We start from the raw sequence: 20,679 nt of genomic DNA, 5'->3' as shown, positions 1-20,679 counted from the left end.
CTTGGCATTTGTCCTTACACGGTTGTTGTAGAGTCTGTCTCACGCTGGGTGGGAGGCCAGCGGTAACGTCCAAGAGGGGGCCTGAAATCAGGCTTATATGTGAGCCTTAAAATTTTTTTTGCAGCTCACAATTTTCTTTCCAGCTCCCTCAGAATTCCTACCTACCAAAGGAACAGTAAAATAAATGAGGTCACCACTCTTTACCGCTTGTCACATGCACATAGTTTGTCACCCGGGAAGACTAGGTATTTTCAAGGCATTCTGTGACAGATTTGCCAGAGATGATAAAAGGAGAGACTGCGTTACTTCTGTCAGTGGCACCGCGGGTAATCTGTTTGCCTCCAAGTTTAATCTCAATGATGGTCCTTGGCCAAAGGTTACTTAGAACCTACACATACACACCGGCTAACTACTAACAACTAATTACTAACAGCTAACAACAATCTGGATTACCTGACTGTCAAACTTCTACAGCAATGAATTAGTTGCTAGGGTTTGTTTTTCTTATGCCCAAAGTCCGCTTGACTAAGTAGGAATCTGCTTTCCCTTGAAACGGATAAAACTCATGACCCCGCTGAAACCAGTTCCTAATACTAAAACAGCAAGCACTAACTACTAAAACAAAAACCAGCACCGGCGGCCAAATATCTAAATATAAACACGATTACATTTTCCCATTTTTATTAGCCTTTCTAAAACAGGGAGTTAGGGGAGTTTCCATAGTGATTTTTTTTTCAATTTACTTTGAACCGCTGTATTTTAAAGTGACAGAGCTGAATAAAATGGGAAACACCAAGTGCAGCCTCCACTTCAATCTTCTCCCAAAATCAAAAATTGTAAATTAAAATTGGGGCTTCCCATTTGAGTTCCTTACTTTGTTGGGGATTCATGATTATGTCTTCCTGGTTTGAGGTAGGATTTAAGTCAGGGTAGCCTGGTGTGGGCCACAGAACTCTGCCTTCACGGCTCTCAGATTCACAACATCCCACCAATAGCAGCCCACAGCACAAAGGGAGATTCTTTCTTTTCTTGGACTTCTCTCACATCCCAAGCAAAACCCACTGTGTTTTGGAACAGGCATTTACCCACTTCCTACTGTTCTTCCCGTAGTGCCGAGCACTAAGGACAGTGACCTGCTGCTTTGGTGTGGTAGACAGTTGACAATCAAATCCTGGTTTCAAAACTCACTTGTAGTATGACCTTGGGAAACTCAATTGCTTGACTCCTGCCTCAGCTTCCTTGAGCATAAAATGGATCTAATATAGTACTTTTCTCAGAGGGACTTCATGAGTTTTAATGAATCAGTTGGGGCAGGGTTGTTGGTAGTTTCTTTGTGTTTTCTGAAAGGGGGACCTCATATGATACTCCTGTGTCAGTTTCCTGATTGCCAGGGTTATACAAAATGTTGGAAGTTTGTGGCACAAACTATAATACCAAGTATATATATTATAATATATATAATATAATATAATATATATTAAAATTGTAACAAGTGAAGGACCATCTTCAAGAAGTAGGATAAATGTTTCTCCAATACCATTGTGAAGTAAGAAATCTAGGCTTAATCCAGCCTGTTCTGGGAATGGCACAAGAACTTAAGTTCTGTCGATATGACAGGTAGTGAAGATGTGTGACTCCCAAGTACTGGGATTAAATATGTGAACCATCATCACCTGTTTCTGTTTTAAACTGGATCAATCTGGCATAGTTCAGGGTAGCTTTGAACTCACAGAGATCTGTCTGCCTCTGCCTCCCAAGTGCTGGGATTAAAGGTGTGTGCCATCACTGCCTGGCATCTATGGCTAACTCTGCACTCTGATCATCAGGCAAGTTTTATTTGTTAGATCAGAAACAAAATATCATCACAAACTTGGCAGCTTTGGTTACATGGTTCTGGTGTTGTTAAAGTAGGTATGGTCTTGTTGGTGGAAGTGTGCCACTATATGGGTGGGCTTTGAAGTCTCATATATACTCAAGCCACACCCAGTGTCTCAGTTCACTTCCTGTTACCTGCAAGGTATAGAACTCTCAGCTCCATCTCCACCACATCACACCATGATGATAATGGATTAAACCTCTGAAACTGTAAGCTGCCCTATTAAATGTTTTCCTTTATAAGAGTTGCCATGGTCATGGTGTCTCTTCATAGCTAACTAAGACACTCTTTAGCTAACTTTTCCAATTTCTTTGTTTCAATCAAACATTTGAGTCAACATTCAGAATTCTAAAACCTGAATGACCTGTTGGTCAAGTTCATCTTGACTATATTGACTAATCTATATCTTTATATTGAATTTTCCATCTAATTAGAAGCTTTTGGATGTTTTCACTTATTCAAGTTTCTTTCATACCCATTGGGAAAGCTTACTTTTATTAAAAAATTTTAAAATAACTCAAAAGCGGAAAATAATACAATGAAATTTGTTTACATAGCTCCCAGACTTGACAATAATCATGGCATAAACACTGTATCTGTGCACACTCTAGTCCTGTAACACATGATCATAAGTCTGTCAATGACCACCTTGAATAAATAGTAGTCCCATAAGGCCATAGCCTAATGGCATTATAACTGCTTTAATTTCCATGAGAATTCTCAGAAAATAATGAAGATAGCTAGTTAACATCTCTCAGAATATATCCCTGGTGCTGACTGGTGTTGACTATTACATGACTATGTAATTATAGTATCAAAATCAGTAAGAGTTCTTGGTTGCCTATCTCTTAACCAAATTTTACCAGTCTAAAGTTTGTTTTACAGGCTTTTTGTTGTTCAAATCAATGTTTATCACTTAGACCTTTTGGCATGTCTTCAACAATCCTCTTCATTTATTTCTTTGTTTTATCACAAACTTATTGCTGAAACTGTATTGTCATGTAGAATTGCCATATTATTAATTTGTTAATTCTGAGCCTTGATGTCCTGAAATATGTGCCTGTAAGCCCATGGCATTTTCTGCTAAGTAGTTACTTATATCTAAAGACTAAATCGAATTTACTCTCAATCATTCTGTATGTTTCCTCGGTGGAGTAAAATCACTTCCTAGCTCATGCCAAGCATGTATTCAATCAGTAGATATGGATGTTTAGATTAATCAATAGAATTGAATTTCATTGCACTCAAGCATCCATTACAAAGTTCTTCTTTGAGCTAATGATATCAGCTTACTCCTATGATTTCATTAGGAATTACAAATAGTGATATTTAACTCTTCCATTCTTTCTGTATTAGCATCTGTTGGTTCATCACCTTGAGATAAAAGTTTTTCTGATATCTCTGTGTTTAAAGCAGTAAGCTGGTGCGAAGCATTCTATGAATATGACCAACTCACTTAAAAACAATATTAATTCACAAATACTGAAACATCTCATGTCTTCTACTCTTTAGTGGCTTTTGTTTCTCCAGCATTGGCTACTCCTTAGTCCTGGCCCCTGGACTCTTTGATGATTTACTAATTTTGTGTCAGAAACAAGGGTTTCAGCCTCCTCTCAGGACCCAACACTGTAATAACTTTTTCTTTTTTCAAGAGAATTTACCTTGCCTTTTGCCCTACCTAATGCTTTATTACTGTGAGGAGACAACATGACCAAGACAGATCTTATAATAGGAAGCACTTAACTGATGCCTTGTTAACAGTTTTAGGGGGTTAGTCTACGGTCATTATGGTGGGAAGTAGACAGGCATGGTGTTGGAGCCTTAGCTGAGAGCTTTACATCCTGATCCATAGGCAGTAGGCAGAGGGAGCCTTGGGGCCTTGTCTGGGCTTTTTAAACCTCAAAGCCTACCCACTAGTGACACACACCCTCCAACAAGGCACACCTCCTAAGTCTTCTCCAACAGTTTCACCTACTGGGGACAAAACATTCAAATATATGATCCTATGGGGGCCATTTGTGTTAGAACCACCACACCTTTTTTTATATATTTCTTGTTCTTGAACTTTTTATTCAAGAATTTCTCAGTTATTCTAGATATGCTCACAGTGTTCTTTCTGGGTTCCCCAATGGGTTTCATTTTGCATACATGTATACATATGTATTTCTCAGCCTTTTCAAGTAATATATAGTAATAACGAAAGTATATGAATACAGATTTTCATATCTGACTGAATATAGTTCATATTTGACTTTTTTCCACATTTAAATTTTACTTTGATATAGATGCAGTTTCTATTATTAAAGTTTCTTTCAAGTATAGTTCAATGGCTAATTGCTTTTCTTAGTGTGTGGGAAAGTTGGAGGACATTTCAGAATTTTTCTATTTCTTACACAGTAATTATTATAACAAGCAATTATACTTAGTTTTTGCTGCACCTCAGAATTATTTCCACTTGTTAGATAGACACATGGTCTAGAATGAAAGACAGGTTCAGGACTAATGAAACAGTTACCAAATTGCTTTTTGTATTATGTAACTACACTCTTATCAGTAGATTGGCAATATTAGTTGATACTGGATACTTTAAGTTCAAAGAACATATATTTATTATGTTTCACCTTAATTATTGTGCAACTTTAGAATGCTATTTAATAAAGGATGTTTTGTTTATTTACCTTCCATTTGAAATTCCTCCTGTATAGACTGAGTTTCATTTTCTAATTTTCTTGTATGTATTTTGGGAAGTCTTTTTCCATTTACCAGGATTCTTCACATACAGGGAGATTTCATTAACATTTGTAAATAAATAGCAATAATTGTGGAAAGTATTTCCCTAGCTGGTCACATGCTTTGAAGTTTACAATACCTAAAATACAAAGTAAATAAACTCTATAAGGCATTTCTTTGGTGCGTTCTAAAAACATTGTTTTGAGTTAGATAAAGATGTGCATCATCTGGAATTGAGTGTACTAGAGCACAGCTGTAGAAACTGTGGGTTGCTTAGGCTAGGAGTCTCACAAGAGACAGTGGGGCAGCGTGGTGAGAGAGTAAGCACCGACAAGTGCAAGGATGCTGTGAACGTGCACATGTTTGGTGTCTTGATTGGATTGTGCAGTTTATTAGACATTGAAGTATACACTCACAGCTCAGAACCCACAAGTGATCATTTCCAAGACCCCACTGCAGGGTAGCAAAGTCAAGTCCTTTATTCTAAATGGTGGCCTATTTGCATAGATTCTACGCACACCGTCCTGAGGATTTGGACCCCAACATTCACACAAACTCTCTCTCTCTCTCTCTCTCTCCTTTTCTCTTTTCTCTTTCTCTCTCTGTGCACATGTGTGTTTGTATGTATATCTGTGTTTATGTGTGTATGTATATGTGTGTGTGTGTGTGTGTGTGTGTGATGTAGTTCCCATGGAAATGGGAAGCAAGACAAAGACTAGAAAGAAAAGCTACAAGGAAATTGCTAGCGACTACATAAAGGAATTTCCAAAGGTTTCAGTGAAAACCACAGGAGAGAGCAGGATGGGGTCTAAGCTGATCAGATCCAGCAAAGCCTGTGAGAACCCAAGGTGCCTGATATTCCCCTGAGGATTCCATTAGTTACCATGCATATTCTGACTCTCCAAGACACGGTGACAGACTGATATTTTCCTCAGTCCATCAAGCATAAGAGGCTGCTTACCATTCATCCATCCTTTGAGGAGTAAGGGAGTATAGCTTTGACTATTCGTGGGAGGAAGCTAAGATACAAAACAAGACCCTGATGTTTGCATCTCATCCCATCCTGGATTTTCAGACTTAACTGATGCAGAGTGCAGCCTGGGTATCTCAGTCAGTTTGCTGTTGCACTGACAAAATACCCAAGAGAAATCCATTTAAAGAAATACATTTTCTTATTGGCTTATGGTTAAGTTGTTTTAGTCCATAGTCACTGAGATCATTGCCTTTGGACTTTGGGGAGACAGAACGTTGTGGCCAAAGTGCATAGTGAGGAACCTTTCCACAGTGGCTGGAGAGGAAGGGACTAGAGTCCAAAACCCCATTCAAATGTACTCTGTGACCTCATTTTCTTCCACGAGACCCTGATTCATACAAACTCCATGATCTCCTGATACTGTTATGGACCACAGATCAAGATGGTAATGCATGGGCCTTTGGAGCACACTTAAAATTTAAATTTTAACCTCAAAGAGGAACTTATTTATCTATTTACTTATTTATCATTTGAGAATTTCATCGGTAACTTCTCCAGGTGGTTGTAATGTTCAGCCAAAGTTGAGCATTACTACATAAGATAGATTTCTTTAATGAACCAAAGAATAAAGAGGACATTACTCTAAAGACTAATACAGAAAAGAGAGGACCAGGAATACATAAAAACATTATCCCCAATCAGAGCCAATATTGACCCTATTTCAGTTTATGCAAATTTACCTGAGCGTCATCTACTCCTATATGTTCCTGCGTGTGTAGGAGATGCCTTTCTGACCTGGGAATATGTACCAGAGAGATGGCTAGACAGGTGGGAGCAAGGCATTCTTGAGATTAGAGCCACCAGAAAGACCTTGCAATGGTTGGAGCGAACTGGGCAGATTTATTGGGCTCACACACCTACCAAGACATCTGCAAAGACTTTTTATCATGAGATAACCAAAAAGCCTGCCTCTTCCTTCCAACCAATGGGTCACAATGAGGAACAGCAAATGACCCTTCCATAGCCCAACACATCCCAGATTTATTTGAAGCATCATTTCCAGTTGAGGTTTAACTTCAGTAGGTTGGAAATGACTTTTTTGATCTGTGTTGCAAGTTTGCCTGAGCACCACGGAAACTGATTGTGAATCTATGAAGCACCCGAATCATAGAATGTCTAATGAGACACGTCAATTTAATTGTGCTTCAAGACATCCAGGGCCAGAGTTTGTCAGCATTTTGCTGACAAATGTCCCCATTTGCAGACTAATCTTCGGTACTGACTATGTTCACTGTGGCTTAAAATATTGGGAAGTGAGCTATGCTTTGAGAAACAAAAGACATCTTTTCTCTGGGTAGACAGGCTCTCAGGCTAGCAATGATTTGAACTTGCAAGCATTTGGAAACAGACTGGTAGGTTAAAGGTCACCGATCTTCCATCCTGATGCAGAGGACGCTGTGTATCTGGACGATGAGAGAGAGCGAGAAGAGTATGTCCTGAATGACATCGGAGTGATATTTTATGGGGACTTCAGTGACATCAAGACCAGAAGCTGGAGCTACGGCCAGGTGAGCCACTTAAAATTTGTCATTGTCAAGGACATCTTTCCCTTAATATTTTTTGTCACATTTATTACTGCCAGGTGCCATGAGTCAATATTAGAAAAGCGCAATTTCCTGCTTTTCAGGATCTGAGACTCCAAGACAGAGTGCAAGGGAGTGGAGACCTGGAGAGAAACTGCATAATTTATCAGCTGGAGCCACCTCTCTTCCTCTTATTACAAACGTCCCTGAGATCGGGGCACCTACCGATAACATGGCGGTCACTGAGATAAACTTTGCTGTCTTAGAAACTATAAAGTCTTATTACTTCAAACTGAAATAAGTCAAAAATTCTCTTTGCTTATGAACACATTTTTGATGCAAAGAATATAGCAGGGGTGTGCTAAATTTAAAGGGTTTAATATGATAACTGACAATAATTTAAATATACTATGAATATAGAACATAAATAGTATATAATATAATAACAACAATTAAAATACATTTTAAAATGTATTAGGAGTCAGTGGTATAACTAAAAGCATTCACCACCAAATTTATTATTTATTATTATTTTTAATTAATTTATTTTTTACATGCTGACTGCCCTCCCCTTTCTTCTCCCATCCCCTCTCCCCACCTCCCCTTTACCCACCCCCAATCCACTCTTTCGGCATTTCAGTTTAGAAAAGGACAGGTCTCCCATGTGTATCAACAGAAGATGATATATCAAGCTGTAGCAAGACTAAACACCTCCCCATGTATTGAGGATGGGCAAGGCAACCCAGTATGAGGAGGAGGGTCCCAAAAGCCAGCAAAAGAGTTAGAGACACCAAGTTTATCAATCAGAGCTCAGTATAGGACCCCATGTGGTAGAAGAAAAGAACTGACATACCTCAATTTTCTCTGAACCTCACATAAACATCCTGGCATATTCTCTATATTCTCTCTCTCTCTGTCTGTCTCTCTCTCTCACACACACCACTAAATAAGCAAAAACATAGTAAAAGTAATTAAAAAGCCTTGTGTATATTTTAAAGTGTGATTCTCTTAGCAATAATTATTAAGAAAGACTATTGCAGTTTTGTCAGAGGATGTCTACTAGATTTTTCCAGAAAGTATCTAGAGGTGTTTCCATCAGTTGCAACCTCACATTACTATTTAGGGCCAAAAGTAGATAACAGTAACTCCTTAATATTTTTAATCACTTTTAGGCTCTAGAAATTGCCTTGTCTCAAAGAAAGGAGATCTCGGAGGACTTTCATTTCATGAGGGCTCCTCCTGTCTTATATGCAAGCCAAAATCTGACTACCTTCCTGTGATACATCTGAATGCTATTTATTTTCTTTTATGTTTTTATTTTTTATTTATTTATTTTTTTGGGGAAAAATGGGGTTTCTCTGTGTAGCCACAGCTGTCCTGGAACTTACTCTATAGATCAGGCTGGCCTTGAACTCAGAGATCTTCCTGTCTGCCTCTGCTAGGATTGAGTAAAGGTGTACACCACCACTGCCTGACTTTCTTTTATTTATTTGTTTGCTTGGTTAATTAGTTGGTTTTTTGAGACAGGGTTTCACTGTTTAGCTTTGGCTGTTCTAGAACTCACTTTGTAGACCAGGCTGACTCAGATCCGCCTACCTCTGCCTCCCTAGTGCTGGGATTAGGTGTGCACCATCACCACCTGGCTGGTTTTTTGTAAAATTGAGAACAGATTATTTTATACAATGATTTTGATTATGGCTCCTCTCCCCCATTTCTTCTGAGATCTTCACTTCTCCCCACCCACCCAAACCACATCCTCTCTTGCACTCTCTTATTAGAAAACAAGCAGGTATCTAAAAAAGAAATAATGATGATGATGATGATGATGATAATAATAATAATAATAATAATAATAATAATAGAGAAAATAGAAAACCAAGTTGTTTTTGGACTCAGAAGTGACTTTGAGAAATCGTTGTGCTCTGGCTAACACGTCCATCTGTTGGTAGGATGGTAATAAACTTGTGCAGTGTCCTAAAGAGCCTAGAGTCGGTGTGTGGTTCTTAAGTATGCTGGCTCTCTAATGGGTCTGCTCTTATTTCTGGCTTCCTTTTCTGTTCTCCTCTTATTTTATGGAAAATTAAAGCAGCACACATCCTTTCCTTCACGTTAATAGTTCATGCTAAAGGTTATAGGAGGTCACTCCATATTTCTAAGCAGTAAGCTGTGGCTCCATTTTGCTTTTGCACACAGTTTATCGTGTTTTGCAGAGTGGAGATTAATAGTTTCTCACTGTTTTCTCCCAAACAGTTTGAAGACGGCATCCTGGATGCTTGCTTATACGTGATGGACAAGGCTCAGATGGACCTTTCTGGCAGAGGGAACCCCATCAAAGTCAGCCGTGTGGGATCTGCAATGGTAGGTGGCACAGCTGATGATGATAAAGGGATTGACATAAACAGTGACTTAGCCTTCCAGTCTTTCAACTGTTAAGTTCAGGTTGATGGTGTCCAGGTGGGTGTTCTTGAACTCTCTCACTTTCTCATATGCTACAAAATGAAAATTTCTATTCAAAGCTGTTTGTGGGTTTTGATTCGTGTCAAGCTTAGTGCCAGGTCATTTTGATCCACTGAGTCATTTTGCTAGTCCCCACGCAGCTAAAAATCTCATCTAGAGACTAAAAAATGACCATGACAAAAATGTTAATTACTGTAACCAAATGACAAATCAATAAAACATTAAAAAATTACAGGCAGCTAAATAAGACATGATTTTCTTCATGTCTACACTCATGGAAATAGTCAAAAAATAAATGGTTGGGGCTGGAGAGACAGCTCAGTATGGAGTGTGTGTGGAGGACCCAACTTCAGTTCCCAGCACCAACTTCAGGCAGCTTACAAGCAACTGTAACTCCAGGGGAATGGATCCCCTCTCCTAGCCTCCAAAGAGCACTCATCTAATCAGGTGCACGGCATTCTCAACCTACACACATGCACATAATTAAAAATAAAGTAACTCCTTTGTGAAATAGATACTTTTTGTAGTCAATCCTAGTTGCTATGCAATGCTACCACACCATGGGGCTTTACCACTCATAAATAAGTGTTGATTCTCCCCAGAAATCTTCTAAGTCAGTGGACATTCATCACTATGTCGTATACAGCAAGAAAACAGGACAGTGAACGCTTGTCAGAGATAAAGCTCCTGCCAGAACCTAGGTCTGCCAACTCTGCATCTCAATGCAGTCTACCTTCCTCACTATTCACTGTAGGAGATCCCAAAACCTCTTCAAGAATGCAGAAATCCCCCAAGGGAGCAGCTGAAGAGGAGCTAGAAGCCCATGAATAAGAAGGGTAGGACTAGGGTAAAAAGCTAACTAAGCAGTTCTGTGTGGTCCTATCCTGTACCATGTCCATAGTACTCAGGTGACCTTCGGTGCATAAATGAGCATCATGTCTGGTCCAGGAGTACAGCACCCTTCAGTTATAGTGGGCCACATCGTTACATAGGAAGACTGAATGGAAAACATCGTTATATTACCTACGCCCTTACAGCTCGGAAAATAGTTTCCCTGGAAGAATTTTATCTTTGATTTTTGGTTTGTGCATCTTTTCAGCCAAACAAAATCAATTTTGTTGACACATAATTACTAGGCCAGGGAAAATATAATATGTACATTCTGATTGGGTGCTAAAAATAGTGATTTTTATTTTTATTAAGAACTAAGTTACGTGGAAATTTAAGACATACTAGATCTTCCAAAATGAGAGCAGAATCCAACATCTAAAATCTTGGGACCAGAGTCATAGCTCACTGGTGAGAGCAAAGATTGTCTAGTTAACATGTGTGAAGCCTAGGAGAGGGGTGCTCAACCCCTGACCCCTAAATAATAAATATGTTCATCTAAATACATAAAATAAATAGGGAGTTTTTGCTTTTTGATGGTATTTGTATTATATAATGAAAAGAGGATCCATCCTAAAGGCCTCTGAGAATGTGTTCACAGAGCATACTTGTATAACACACATTGGACCTGCACCCGTTCATTATGGTTCCTACTTGGAAGTGAAATTTCCCTTCTTTTTCCCTCTCTCCTTAGAAGCAACCCTGACACATTTCAGTGAAGAGAGAAGCAATATTTAGGAGTGATGGGATATGAGTTGTTTCCCTCTCGGGCATTTTAAAATGACGCGGTCTTTGACTTGACTTTACACACCCACTGTGTGTTCTTCCACCAAATATGGAACTCACAAGCCAATGAAAAGCAGTGCAGAAGGAAGGCAAAAAGAGACAATTTTACCCAGACACCTGTAGCTGCATCTGACCTGGTGGAAGATGTTAGGTATTGAATTAAACACATGACACCAATTCAAATTGCCTCAACATTTCCTTAGGTCTAAAGAGCCTCTACCTAAAGTTCAGATTTGGCCAATGCACATCATAGTTACACAGCCTGGAACCAGAGAGATAAAATGTGCCTAGAGGATAGCATGGTAAGGGTTTGATTTAGTTTCTGGATGGGGTGACCTTGGATGTTTAAAGGACAGAGGACTGCTCTGAGCAATTCATAGTGACCTCTCCACTTCCCCTTGGTTTCCCCCGTGCTACTGTTCACAGTACAGAAAGCTCAATTGTGAGAGAAACTCCTTCACCTCTGCCATCTCTCTTAATCCTCAAAATAGCTTTGTGAGTCTTTCCAAAATCTTTTTGGCTGTAGTGATTTTTAAAGCTGAAACACTGAGCCTCCAAAACTGACCTTCTAATTTCCCAGTTAAAGATTTACCATAATGTGAAAAGATGCATTTGGAAAATATGGAAAGAACAGGCACCAGGCTAGGTGAGTCCAGCCAGAAATAAGCTTCACAGGTCTATGACCATGTTATTCTCCCCAACTGGCCCCCCAAACCCCAGGCAGACAGCACCTGATACAGGGGTGTTTTCCTTGTACCTTTCAAATGTGTCTTAACCCTGCCACTGCCTAGATGTGTTAGAACAGAGATGCGTGTGAGCTGCAAACCCTTCCGGAAGACCACACAAACCATGCATGCAAGGATTCCAGTTCTTGCACAATGAGAATCATTGCAGGTAGAACCTTCCTGAAAGCAGCTAGCTACTCCAGCAAGTCATAGGCAGGGGAGGGCTGGCTCTGACTGGGCACCTGAAGAATGTAGAAGCAGCAGGAGGATGGCACAGGAGCACTTGACTAGAGCCCCAAAGGCAAACTGGCTTCCTGCAGCCATGACACACAAGGTTGGCAAGGACAGTGGAGGAAACTGGGTATGTGTGAGGATAAAAGAACACATGATGATAAACTTTCAAGCAATAATAATGTGAATTTGGCTTTTAAGTGTACAATTGCCAGACAAAAATCTTTGTAGTACAGGATATCTGCTATACCAGTCTTACAAGGTATCTGCTTTACCAGTCTTGTGTGTGATAGACTGTCCAACAGCATCCCGTAGCCTCTACTCAGGAATCCCAGGAGCCCCTTCCCATAATGCACCAGTTGTGACATTCAAGAATGTCTTTATATGTTACCAAATATTCCTTATGGGTACAAATCAACCTAATAAGGATGCATTGCTAGTCCCCTCTGTGCTCAGTTTTCCCTCCTATAGAATGGATGTAACACCTTCTTGCCTGCATAGTAGGCCTTATTCTGTCTTGCTTTCCATCCTCTACTGAAGAGACAGTGGGGGCTGCTTTACACTAGAGGGCCTGTGACTGTGTCAAGAGATGGACCCCTGGCTCTGGTTCTTCTGTTAACAGCGTGAAGCAGGGAAGAAGACTTAAACTCAAAATCATATGTCTTCCTCTCTCAAAGGCAGTATCATGTATTCAGATACCTGAAATTCCCACTGTTAGCAAAAACGTCTTTTATATTCTTCTAAGGAATATTTATATTCTGCTTTATGTATCCAGTATCTCCTCTTGTCATATTTGGTTGCTATTGTTTCCCTTCGATGAGACCGTGGGAAGCATGGGCGACCATCTGGAAGCCTAGAGTTGTTGGCCTTTCACAAGGGACTTCACAACCTGAACTCCTCTAACCCTGCTCTCTGGGGAACGGGCCCGAGATGATATGATCTTACACAGATGGCATTTTATTTAGAATCACCTAAATGAGGAATGATGCATTTTACTAATATTATGTTATAGGTTCATTTAAGAGAGAAAAAGAGAGGAAACCAGGAGCCTAGACAAAGATATTTGTGCTAAGTTTTACTCCCTCCCTTTAACTGTTTGCCTCATTCCTGATGGGACAGTACCCTCAGAGAACCACTGGGAGGTATACCAGGAAAATTTAAGGGGGAGTGGTGACGTCTGAAAATGTGTTTCATTCACCTAATGTTAAGTCTTCAGTTGCTGCCCTAGGTTGCAGTGAAGCATCTGGGTGTGGGCTCTGAGCCCCCAAAAGAACATGGGCTCAGAGACTACAGGAGGCATCAGTAATGACAGGCTATTGTCACAGTGGTCTCCTTGTCCCTGGACTGCTCTGTTCTTCCTATATATTTTTATTATTGGGATGCTCAGAGCTCATACCCCAGGGGGCATGACTGATCGGCTCTGGCACTGTCCCTAGGGGAAGCTGCAGCAGCTGCAGATACCAGGCTGCTTAGTCACTGTTCAAGTCCTACATGCCCTGCCTACATGTACGTTCGTTTTGTCTATAGAGGCTCTACGTGAAAATCAGTCATGAGGTCTAGAAGACTCTCCAGGGTCCTGGAGATGAGAAAGCAGAAGCCCTTAAAGCAATGCCATTTACTCAAGGTCATGGGGGGGGGGAAATAAGTGACTGAGCTGGAACTAGACACTGTCCTCTTTCTCAAAACGTATTGCTTCAGCGCATCTCTGCCAGCACATTGTTGCCAATAGCACAATCACTGCATCAAATCGTGCGGCTGTCACCTAGAAAAGGACAAGTCCCTAAGAATCGGTGGATTTAAAAGTGGGGGGGGGGATAAGTGAGGAAAGGTGTCAAGATCTCAGCAGCCGGAGGCTCTGTGTCCCTGGGAAAGAGGTCATCAAGGGGATTAGATGCCAAATGTGCTTTGGTGGTAGAAAAGTGATGATAACGATAGTGACGGTAATGGTATTGGTGGTCATGGTGATGACTGAGAGCAGTGATGGTGATTATGGTGGCGCTAAGAGTGATAACCACAGTGAGGATGGGACTAGTGGTGGTGATATGGTGCGATGGTCATGGAAATGGTGACAGAAACGCTGAAAGTGTGGTGAGCATACAGTAGAGGTAACCATTGGTGGTGGGGATGGTCATGATGGTGATGTCATAGTGACCGTGCTTCAGGTAACAGCAGCAATGATGATGAGGATGATTTGTAGAGGGTGGGAATGGTAGTGGCGGTGGTGGTGATGCAGGGGTAGTTATGGTAGTGATATAATGGTGGTAAGGATGTGGATGATGATGGTGGTGGTGTGGTAACGGTAGTGTTATGGTTAACGGTGATGGTGGTGGAAAAGATAATTACGGTGAGGATGAGAGTTGTAGTGGATTGATATGCCGATGGCGGTGTTGGTGACAATAGGGATGGTGGTCATGGGATGAGGGGGGAATGGTAAGGGTGGTGGTGGCAGCCATGTGGTGATGATAGCTGATACTAGCAAAACCACAATTACAACTCATTCATTCAACAAATATCTGGGTACTGGGGTTTGATGGTGAACCAAACATAGTTTCTACCCCCACAGAGCTTATAATCTCATAGAAAAGACAGACAAACAAATAGAAAAGTCCAGTGTAATGCAGAAAATTTCCTGATGGAAACAAGCTCGGACTGTATGACGTTGTTGTTGTAACAACAACAAAACCTCTTGACTATAACTACACACTTCTCTGGGCCTACACAGAACAAATAAGTGTTGAACTATTGGATCAAAGGGTGCAGGGAATAGGTGTCGAGTATTGGATATAACAAATAGCCAGGCCGTTATTCACAGAAAGTCTTTATCCATTGTGGATCTTATAGCAAATGGCTGGTTACCAAGTGCAGTGGAGGACAATGTAATCAGGGAGGGGCTCTGAAATGTGCTTCTCTGGGGCCTGCTTGCTTGGCAAGTCAGAAACCATAAGGTCACCCAACTAACATTCTTCCCATGGGGGTCTCAACACTTCTAGCCCCTTGATCCCAGGATGCTATATTTTGATTTGATTGCAATAAAAAAGCTAACATTAATGGGAAATTTGGGAAGATGAAAAAGGAAAAAACAAACATCAATAAAGTTACATATTTTGAATTCCAGTGTTTCTCACCTTTATCAACCTGGACTTCCCAGCCTCCCTTGGGGTGTGCACATTTATTTTTAACCACAGTCTTTGCTGATATCGAGCCACAATGCCATCATTAATCCCCATTAATGCCTTGCTCTGACTACACCTTTAGGGAATTAACTCAAGATTGAACTTTTTCCACCAATCGATGGTCTATGTAGTCTTTAGTGCTACTTAAAAAAAAAAAAATCTGAACTACAGCTAGTAAATCAAACTGACCATGCTGCAGGCAGGTCTCAGGTTCCTCGGACCTTTGAGACAACTGCATTGCTGCTTTTGCTCCCCAAGCCCCCGATCACAGTCAGAGAGTGACTGAAAACAGCACTCTTCTCACTTGGTCCATCTTTCTCCCCGCTTTTTTCTCTAATTGTTAGGAGATTCTCCATCTGTGGATGGAAAACATAGGCAACATCATCACTACTTCGCTACGTTGCCAAGCAACTCCAAAGGGGATGAGATTTTGTTTTGTGTTTTCTTTCTTCCTTTATTTTAGTTGTTTCCTCCCCCGTTTTAAATGATGGCTTCACGTTGAACAAACATTTTCATGGAATAAACATCAATTACAAGTATTCAATTACAATTTAAGATTCCCTCAAATTAAGAAGTTCACACCTGAGTCATTCCAAATGAGCCCTAAAATCAGAACTAAGTGTCCAAAAATCTATTCTCTGGTCATACAACCATTCGCCAAAGGATAGTCCCTAGCATTGTTAGATTTGAAGTTTGGATTTTTAGATTTGTACAAGGAAATACCCAAATTTCCCTTTGGTCCATAAAGCAGACAAAGGCCCCTGTTTTAGGGAAGGACTCAACCAGAGAAACCCTGCTGGCATTGTCCACCACCAGGGCTCTTTCACATCTTTTTGTTCCCCAAAATTATGACTAAGTAAAAATGAGTATTTTCTCCATTTTTGTGCTCTAGTTATATAATTACTGGTCAGTATTTCCAATCATTATGAGGGGAATTTCTACCAGATTATCTGTGCATGCACAGGGATGCCACCTCTGAGAAGGGGGAGAGAAATCTTTCACTGATTTGTTGTAAGAATTGGGTCCCCATAGCTCATTTGCAAATTCCCAGTCTCTTGGCATTGCAAAATAAAGGCTCCTGAAAGGAACTGAGACCCTGTCCAGAGTTCTATGCCTTCAAAAATGATCAGCTTTTATTTCTGTTGCTATCATCTACCTCCATGATTCATGCCCATAAATTTCAGGAAAGGCATTCTTCATTTGGAAATAGCTGGAAACTGCAGGTTGATTGATAATCCCTGAAACCCTACAGTAAGGGCACAGCCCAATCAGTAGGCATACCCGTGAGACAGCTTTTAGAGAATCTACTGATTGGCACTCATGAAGAATGCTATGGGAGTCTAGCATGGTAAGATTCTAAAAATGAAAGACCAAGATTTTCCTAAACACAAAAGGCACCTGTGGATCCAGAAGGACTATGGAAATTGGGTGACATAGGATGATCAGGACAGACCCATTCCCCAAAAGACATACCATGGGTCTCTCTCATCACTAGAGATTTTCACTTCTGTTTATTGAAGTTTTTTGACAACTGACAAATCTATCAGAAGCCAGAGGGAACAGCGGGAAAGTGAAAATGTATCTCATAGAAATATCTGCCTAAAGCTTGGCAGTGGTGGCACACGCTTTTAATCCCAACACTTGGGAGGCAGAGGTAAGCGGATCTTTGTGAGTTCAAGACCAGCCTGCTCTACAAGAGCTAGTTCCAGGATAGACTTCACAGCTACAGAGAAACCCTGTCCTGAAAAAAAAAATCTCTCTAACCTCCTGTGAGAAAACATGTCTGTCTATTCTTTAAATAACCAATGGACAGCTGGACAGGATGAGGTATCAGAAAGTCAGCTGATCTTCTCCAAGGTCACAGCTCTGGAGGCGAACCTCCGGCTGCCTGAGCCTACTGTTGCAAACAGGATGCTACACTGCCCCTGGATGCATCTGCGTCCTGTCCTCTGTCTCTAGCACATGATTTCCCCGGGCATAAAGATATAATTCCTGTCACCCTTTCCATCTGAGTGACTCCTTCCCCTTCAGGTGGGGGCAACGAGGGACAGTGAACTGTTCAGGCATCATTTTTTTTTTCTTGTGGTAAAAGCCAGCAATGTAATGAAGTTTCCATTTGTGGGCAAACAGCTTGGCTTCTCAATTATCAAGGTCACATTTCTTATGCCTGTTTGTCCCATATTTTTGGAGAAAAAGAGACATTTATTACCAGCTATTTCTCCAACGTGATAATCATAGTCAATCTAAATGTCTGCTTTCCCTGAATTGCTTCCTGGAATGAGTTTCAACACAGCATCTATTTTGTAATCACACAGGCTATTTCTGAAGCACGGGCTCTTGCTTTTCAGCACTCCCTCCAAGCTGTGCAGACGGAGCTGGTCTCATCTGGGACCAGCGTCTCTAGGACAGATGGCTACAATGCAGCACAGCCTAGGGGCCTCTTAGGACAGAGACTTAACGCCCTCTCTGTTTCCGTCTCCTCTCCTTCCCTTTCTCCGGCTTCTTCCTCTACCTTTTCCCCCATCTCCCATCTACCCCTTTTCACTCAAGCATTTTTTGATGATCTGTTCTATACCAGTGATTCTCAATCTGTGGGTCGTGACCCCTTTGGCGGTTATATATCAGATATACTGCATACCAGATATTCACATTATAAATCATAACAGCAGCAAAATTACAGTTATGAAGTACAATGAAGTAATTTTATGGTTGGGGGCAGCAACCACAACATCAGGAACTATGTTAAGAGGTCATACCATTAGGAAGGCTGAGAACAGTGGTTCTATACCAACCAGCTATAGCACACAGTAGGGATACAGTGGTGGAAAATTAGACTAGATGTTTCTCGCACTTGCCTTGTGTCTTACTCATTGACCTGCACCCTGAGGAACGTTGCTCTCCTTCCTTGCCGCGAGTTATACTCACCTCCTCTGGAAACACACACCGATAGGTCATGAAGACTGGGACTGGCTTCATTCACTCCATAAATTGTTCACGAGTCTTCACTTTTATGAGCAGCATTTTATTGTCTTATGTATCGCAACTTCTCGCTCTGCTTGTCTGTTGATGAATCTTTGAATCCCTTTTGGAGCCACTACACAGCTACTATTAGCATTCTGAATAGGTCTTTTCTCTTTACATTTTTATTTCTTGTTAACATATATTGATTATATGTAATAATGAATTTTATGTGACATTTTTAGACCTGTACATAATACAATTTGATCATATTTATCCCCCTACACACACCTTCTCTTATTCTCCCAACTTCTACTAATTCCTTTCCTCTTCCCAAGTAGCTCTCCTTCCAGATCCATGTCTTGGCGTGTGTGACCCAATGAGTGTTATTGAGGTTGTTTCCAAGAGTGTGGGTAGGAGTTTGTGTACAGAAGCTTATGTGACAGGAGAATAGAAGTTCCCCCCCTCTACCGTCATCTGTGTATAAATCCTCAGAGAGATGTGGAATCCCATGAAGCCTCCACATTCCATGACAAGCTGTTGCCAGGCCCACTCTCATGGAGAACTCATGCAGGCAATTGCAGCAGTGATGAGTTCATGAGCATCACATAGCCACACCACATCTGGAAGTCATTTCCCACGGCTCCCCGCCTTCTGCTGGCTCTTACACTTGCTGTGCATTCTTTCCTAAAGTTCTCTGAGCCGTGGGGACAATAGAGAAGTTCCCTGTGCGGCCGCACATTCAACGGCCCTTTTTTCTCTGCACTCAGACCGGTTCCAAGTCTCTGCGGTCATCACTGAACCCTGCAGAGGGCAGTTTCCCTGACTAAAGCTGACAATGATATTCTATGGGGATTCACATAGTTACTTAAAAGGTAATTTTACAGGCATGCTTTGTACTTTTAGCCAAACAACAGTGGAAGCTTCCTTAGTAGAGTCTGCATCCTTCTCAGCCATGGGCTTTTTTTTTTTTTTTTTTTTAACCGGAAATAGTTTTGCTGTTGTTTTATTTTTTAATACAGTATGTTCTGATTCTAGCTTGCCCTGCTTCCACTCTGCCCAGGTCTTTCCCCACCTCTCTACCCACCCAAACCCACACCGTTTCTCTCTCTCAGGCATCCAAACAACAGCAGCAATAATAAAAATAAAATAAAAATAGACCAGAATAGGACAAAAGAAACAAACAAACAGAAAAAAGAAAGAGCCAACGAAAAAGCACAGGACACATAGATGCTGAGACACACACACATACACACAGAGGAAAGCCCTAAACAAAATGTATAACTGAAAGAGCTGTAAGATAAAGGAAAATGCTCAGACAAAGCATGGTGAAACAAAAACCTTCAAAAATATCATTGAGATCATTTTTGTTGTCTACCCACTGCTGGTCGTGGAGCCTGTCCTTAAGTATGGTTGTATACACAGTGAGACTCCATTGGAGAAAATTAATTTTTCCTTTGGAGGATGTTATCAATTGGAGATGGCTTCTGGGTTAGGGACGGACAGACCAGGCTTAGAGTAACCAGTTGTGAATTCCCTTCTATAGGGAAGACATCAACTCCATTACTCCATAATAGGCCTGGTGTGGGCACCCGTGGGCACGTCTTGCCTGTCTAATTGGTACCCTTGCACACAGGGCCTACAACGGAGTGAGACATTAACGACAGTTCTTTCTCTGCAACCTGTGTGCTACCTTCCATCTTTTGATGTGCATATTCTCATCTGTGGATCAAATGTCTAAAACTATCATGTCTGTGTTACAGGATATGCATGTGTTTGATTTTCTGAGGTACCCTCCATTAGCTGCACAGAAGAGTTGCCTGCTTTACATTCCTCCAGAAACTTACGACAGTCTACCTTTCTGCAGGCTCATCTGTTCTTGGTGACTCCAATCTTTTAAATCTTCCCAATCTAATGTGAACATAGCTGTATCCAATTGCTTTTTAATTTTATTTTCTCTGATGTACAGCTATGCTGAGCACTTTTTCATATACTTCAGGCCATTCATATACTTCTCTTAGTACATTGTCTTCCTAAGTCTATGCCGTTTTCCTATTGGGTTATTAGTATGTTAATTACTGAGAGGGGGTTGTTGTGTGTTGTATATTCTAAAACCATGCCTTTCTCAGATACATGTAGAGGCTCTTTCCTACCAGACTGTACTTTGCTCTGTGTGTATGTGAGAGAGAGAGAGAGAGACGGAGAGATGGAGAGAGGGAGAGAGAGACAGAGAGACAGAGAAACAGAGAGAGAGGGAGAGGGAGGGAGGAGAAAGAGAGAGAGATAGGAGGTGGGGGAG

At 41.0% G+C, this 20,679-nt stretch overlaps 1 protein-coding gene across 1 annotated transcript in view; it reads left to right on the top strand.

Annotated features, from left to right (window-relative positions):
* The window catches only part of F13a1 (coagulation factor XIII A chain), a 154,924-nt gene that overhangs the window by 51,325 nt on the left and 82,920 nt on the right, over positions 1-20,679 (top strand). Inside the window, exons 5-6 of the mRNA XM_038334077.1 lie at positions 7,029-7,147; positions 9,413-9,520. Coding sequence (XP_038190005.1) covers positions 7,029-7,147; positions 9,413-9,520 — 227 coding nt within the window. The remainder of the gene's footprint in view (positions 1-7,028; positions 7,148-9,412; positions 9,521-20,679) is intronic.

Source organism: Arvicola amphibius, chromosome 6, assembly GCF_903992535.2.
Source record: "Arvicola amphibius chromosome 6, mArvAmp1.2, whole genome shotgun sequence".
NCBI classification, from domain to species: Eukaryota; Metazoa; Chordata; class Mammalia; order Rodentia; family Cricetidae; genus Arvicola; species Arvicola amphibius.
This window is presented reverse-complemented; position numbering and strand designations above follow the sequence as displayed.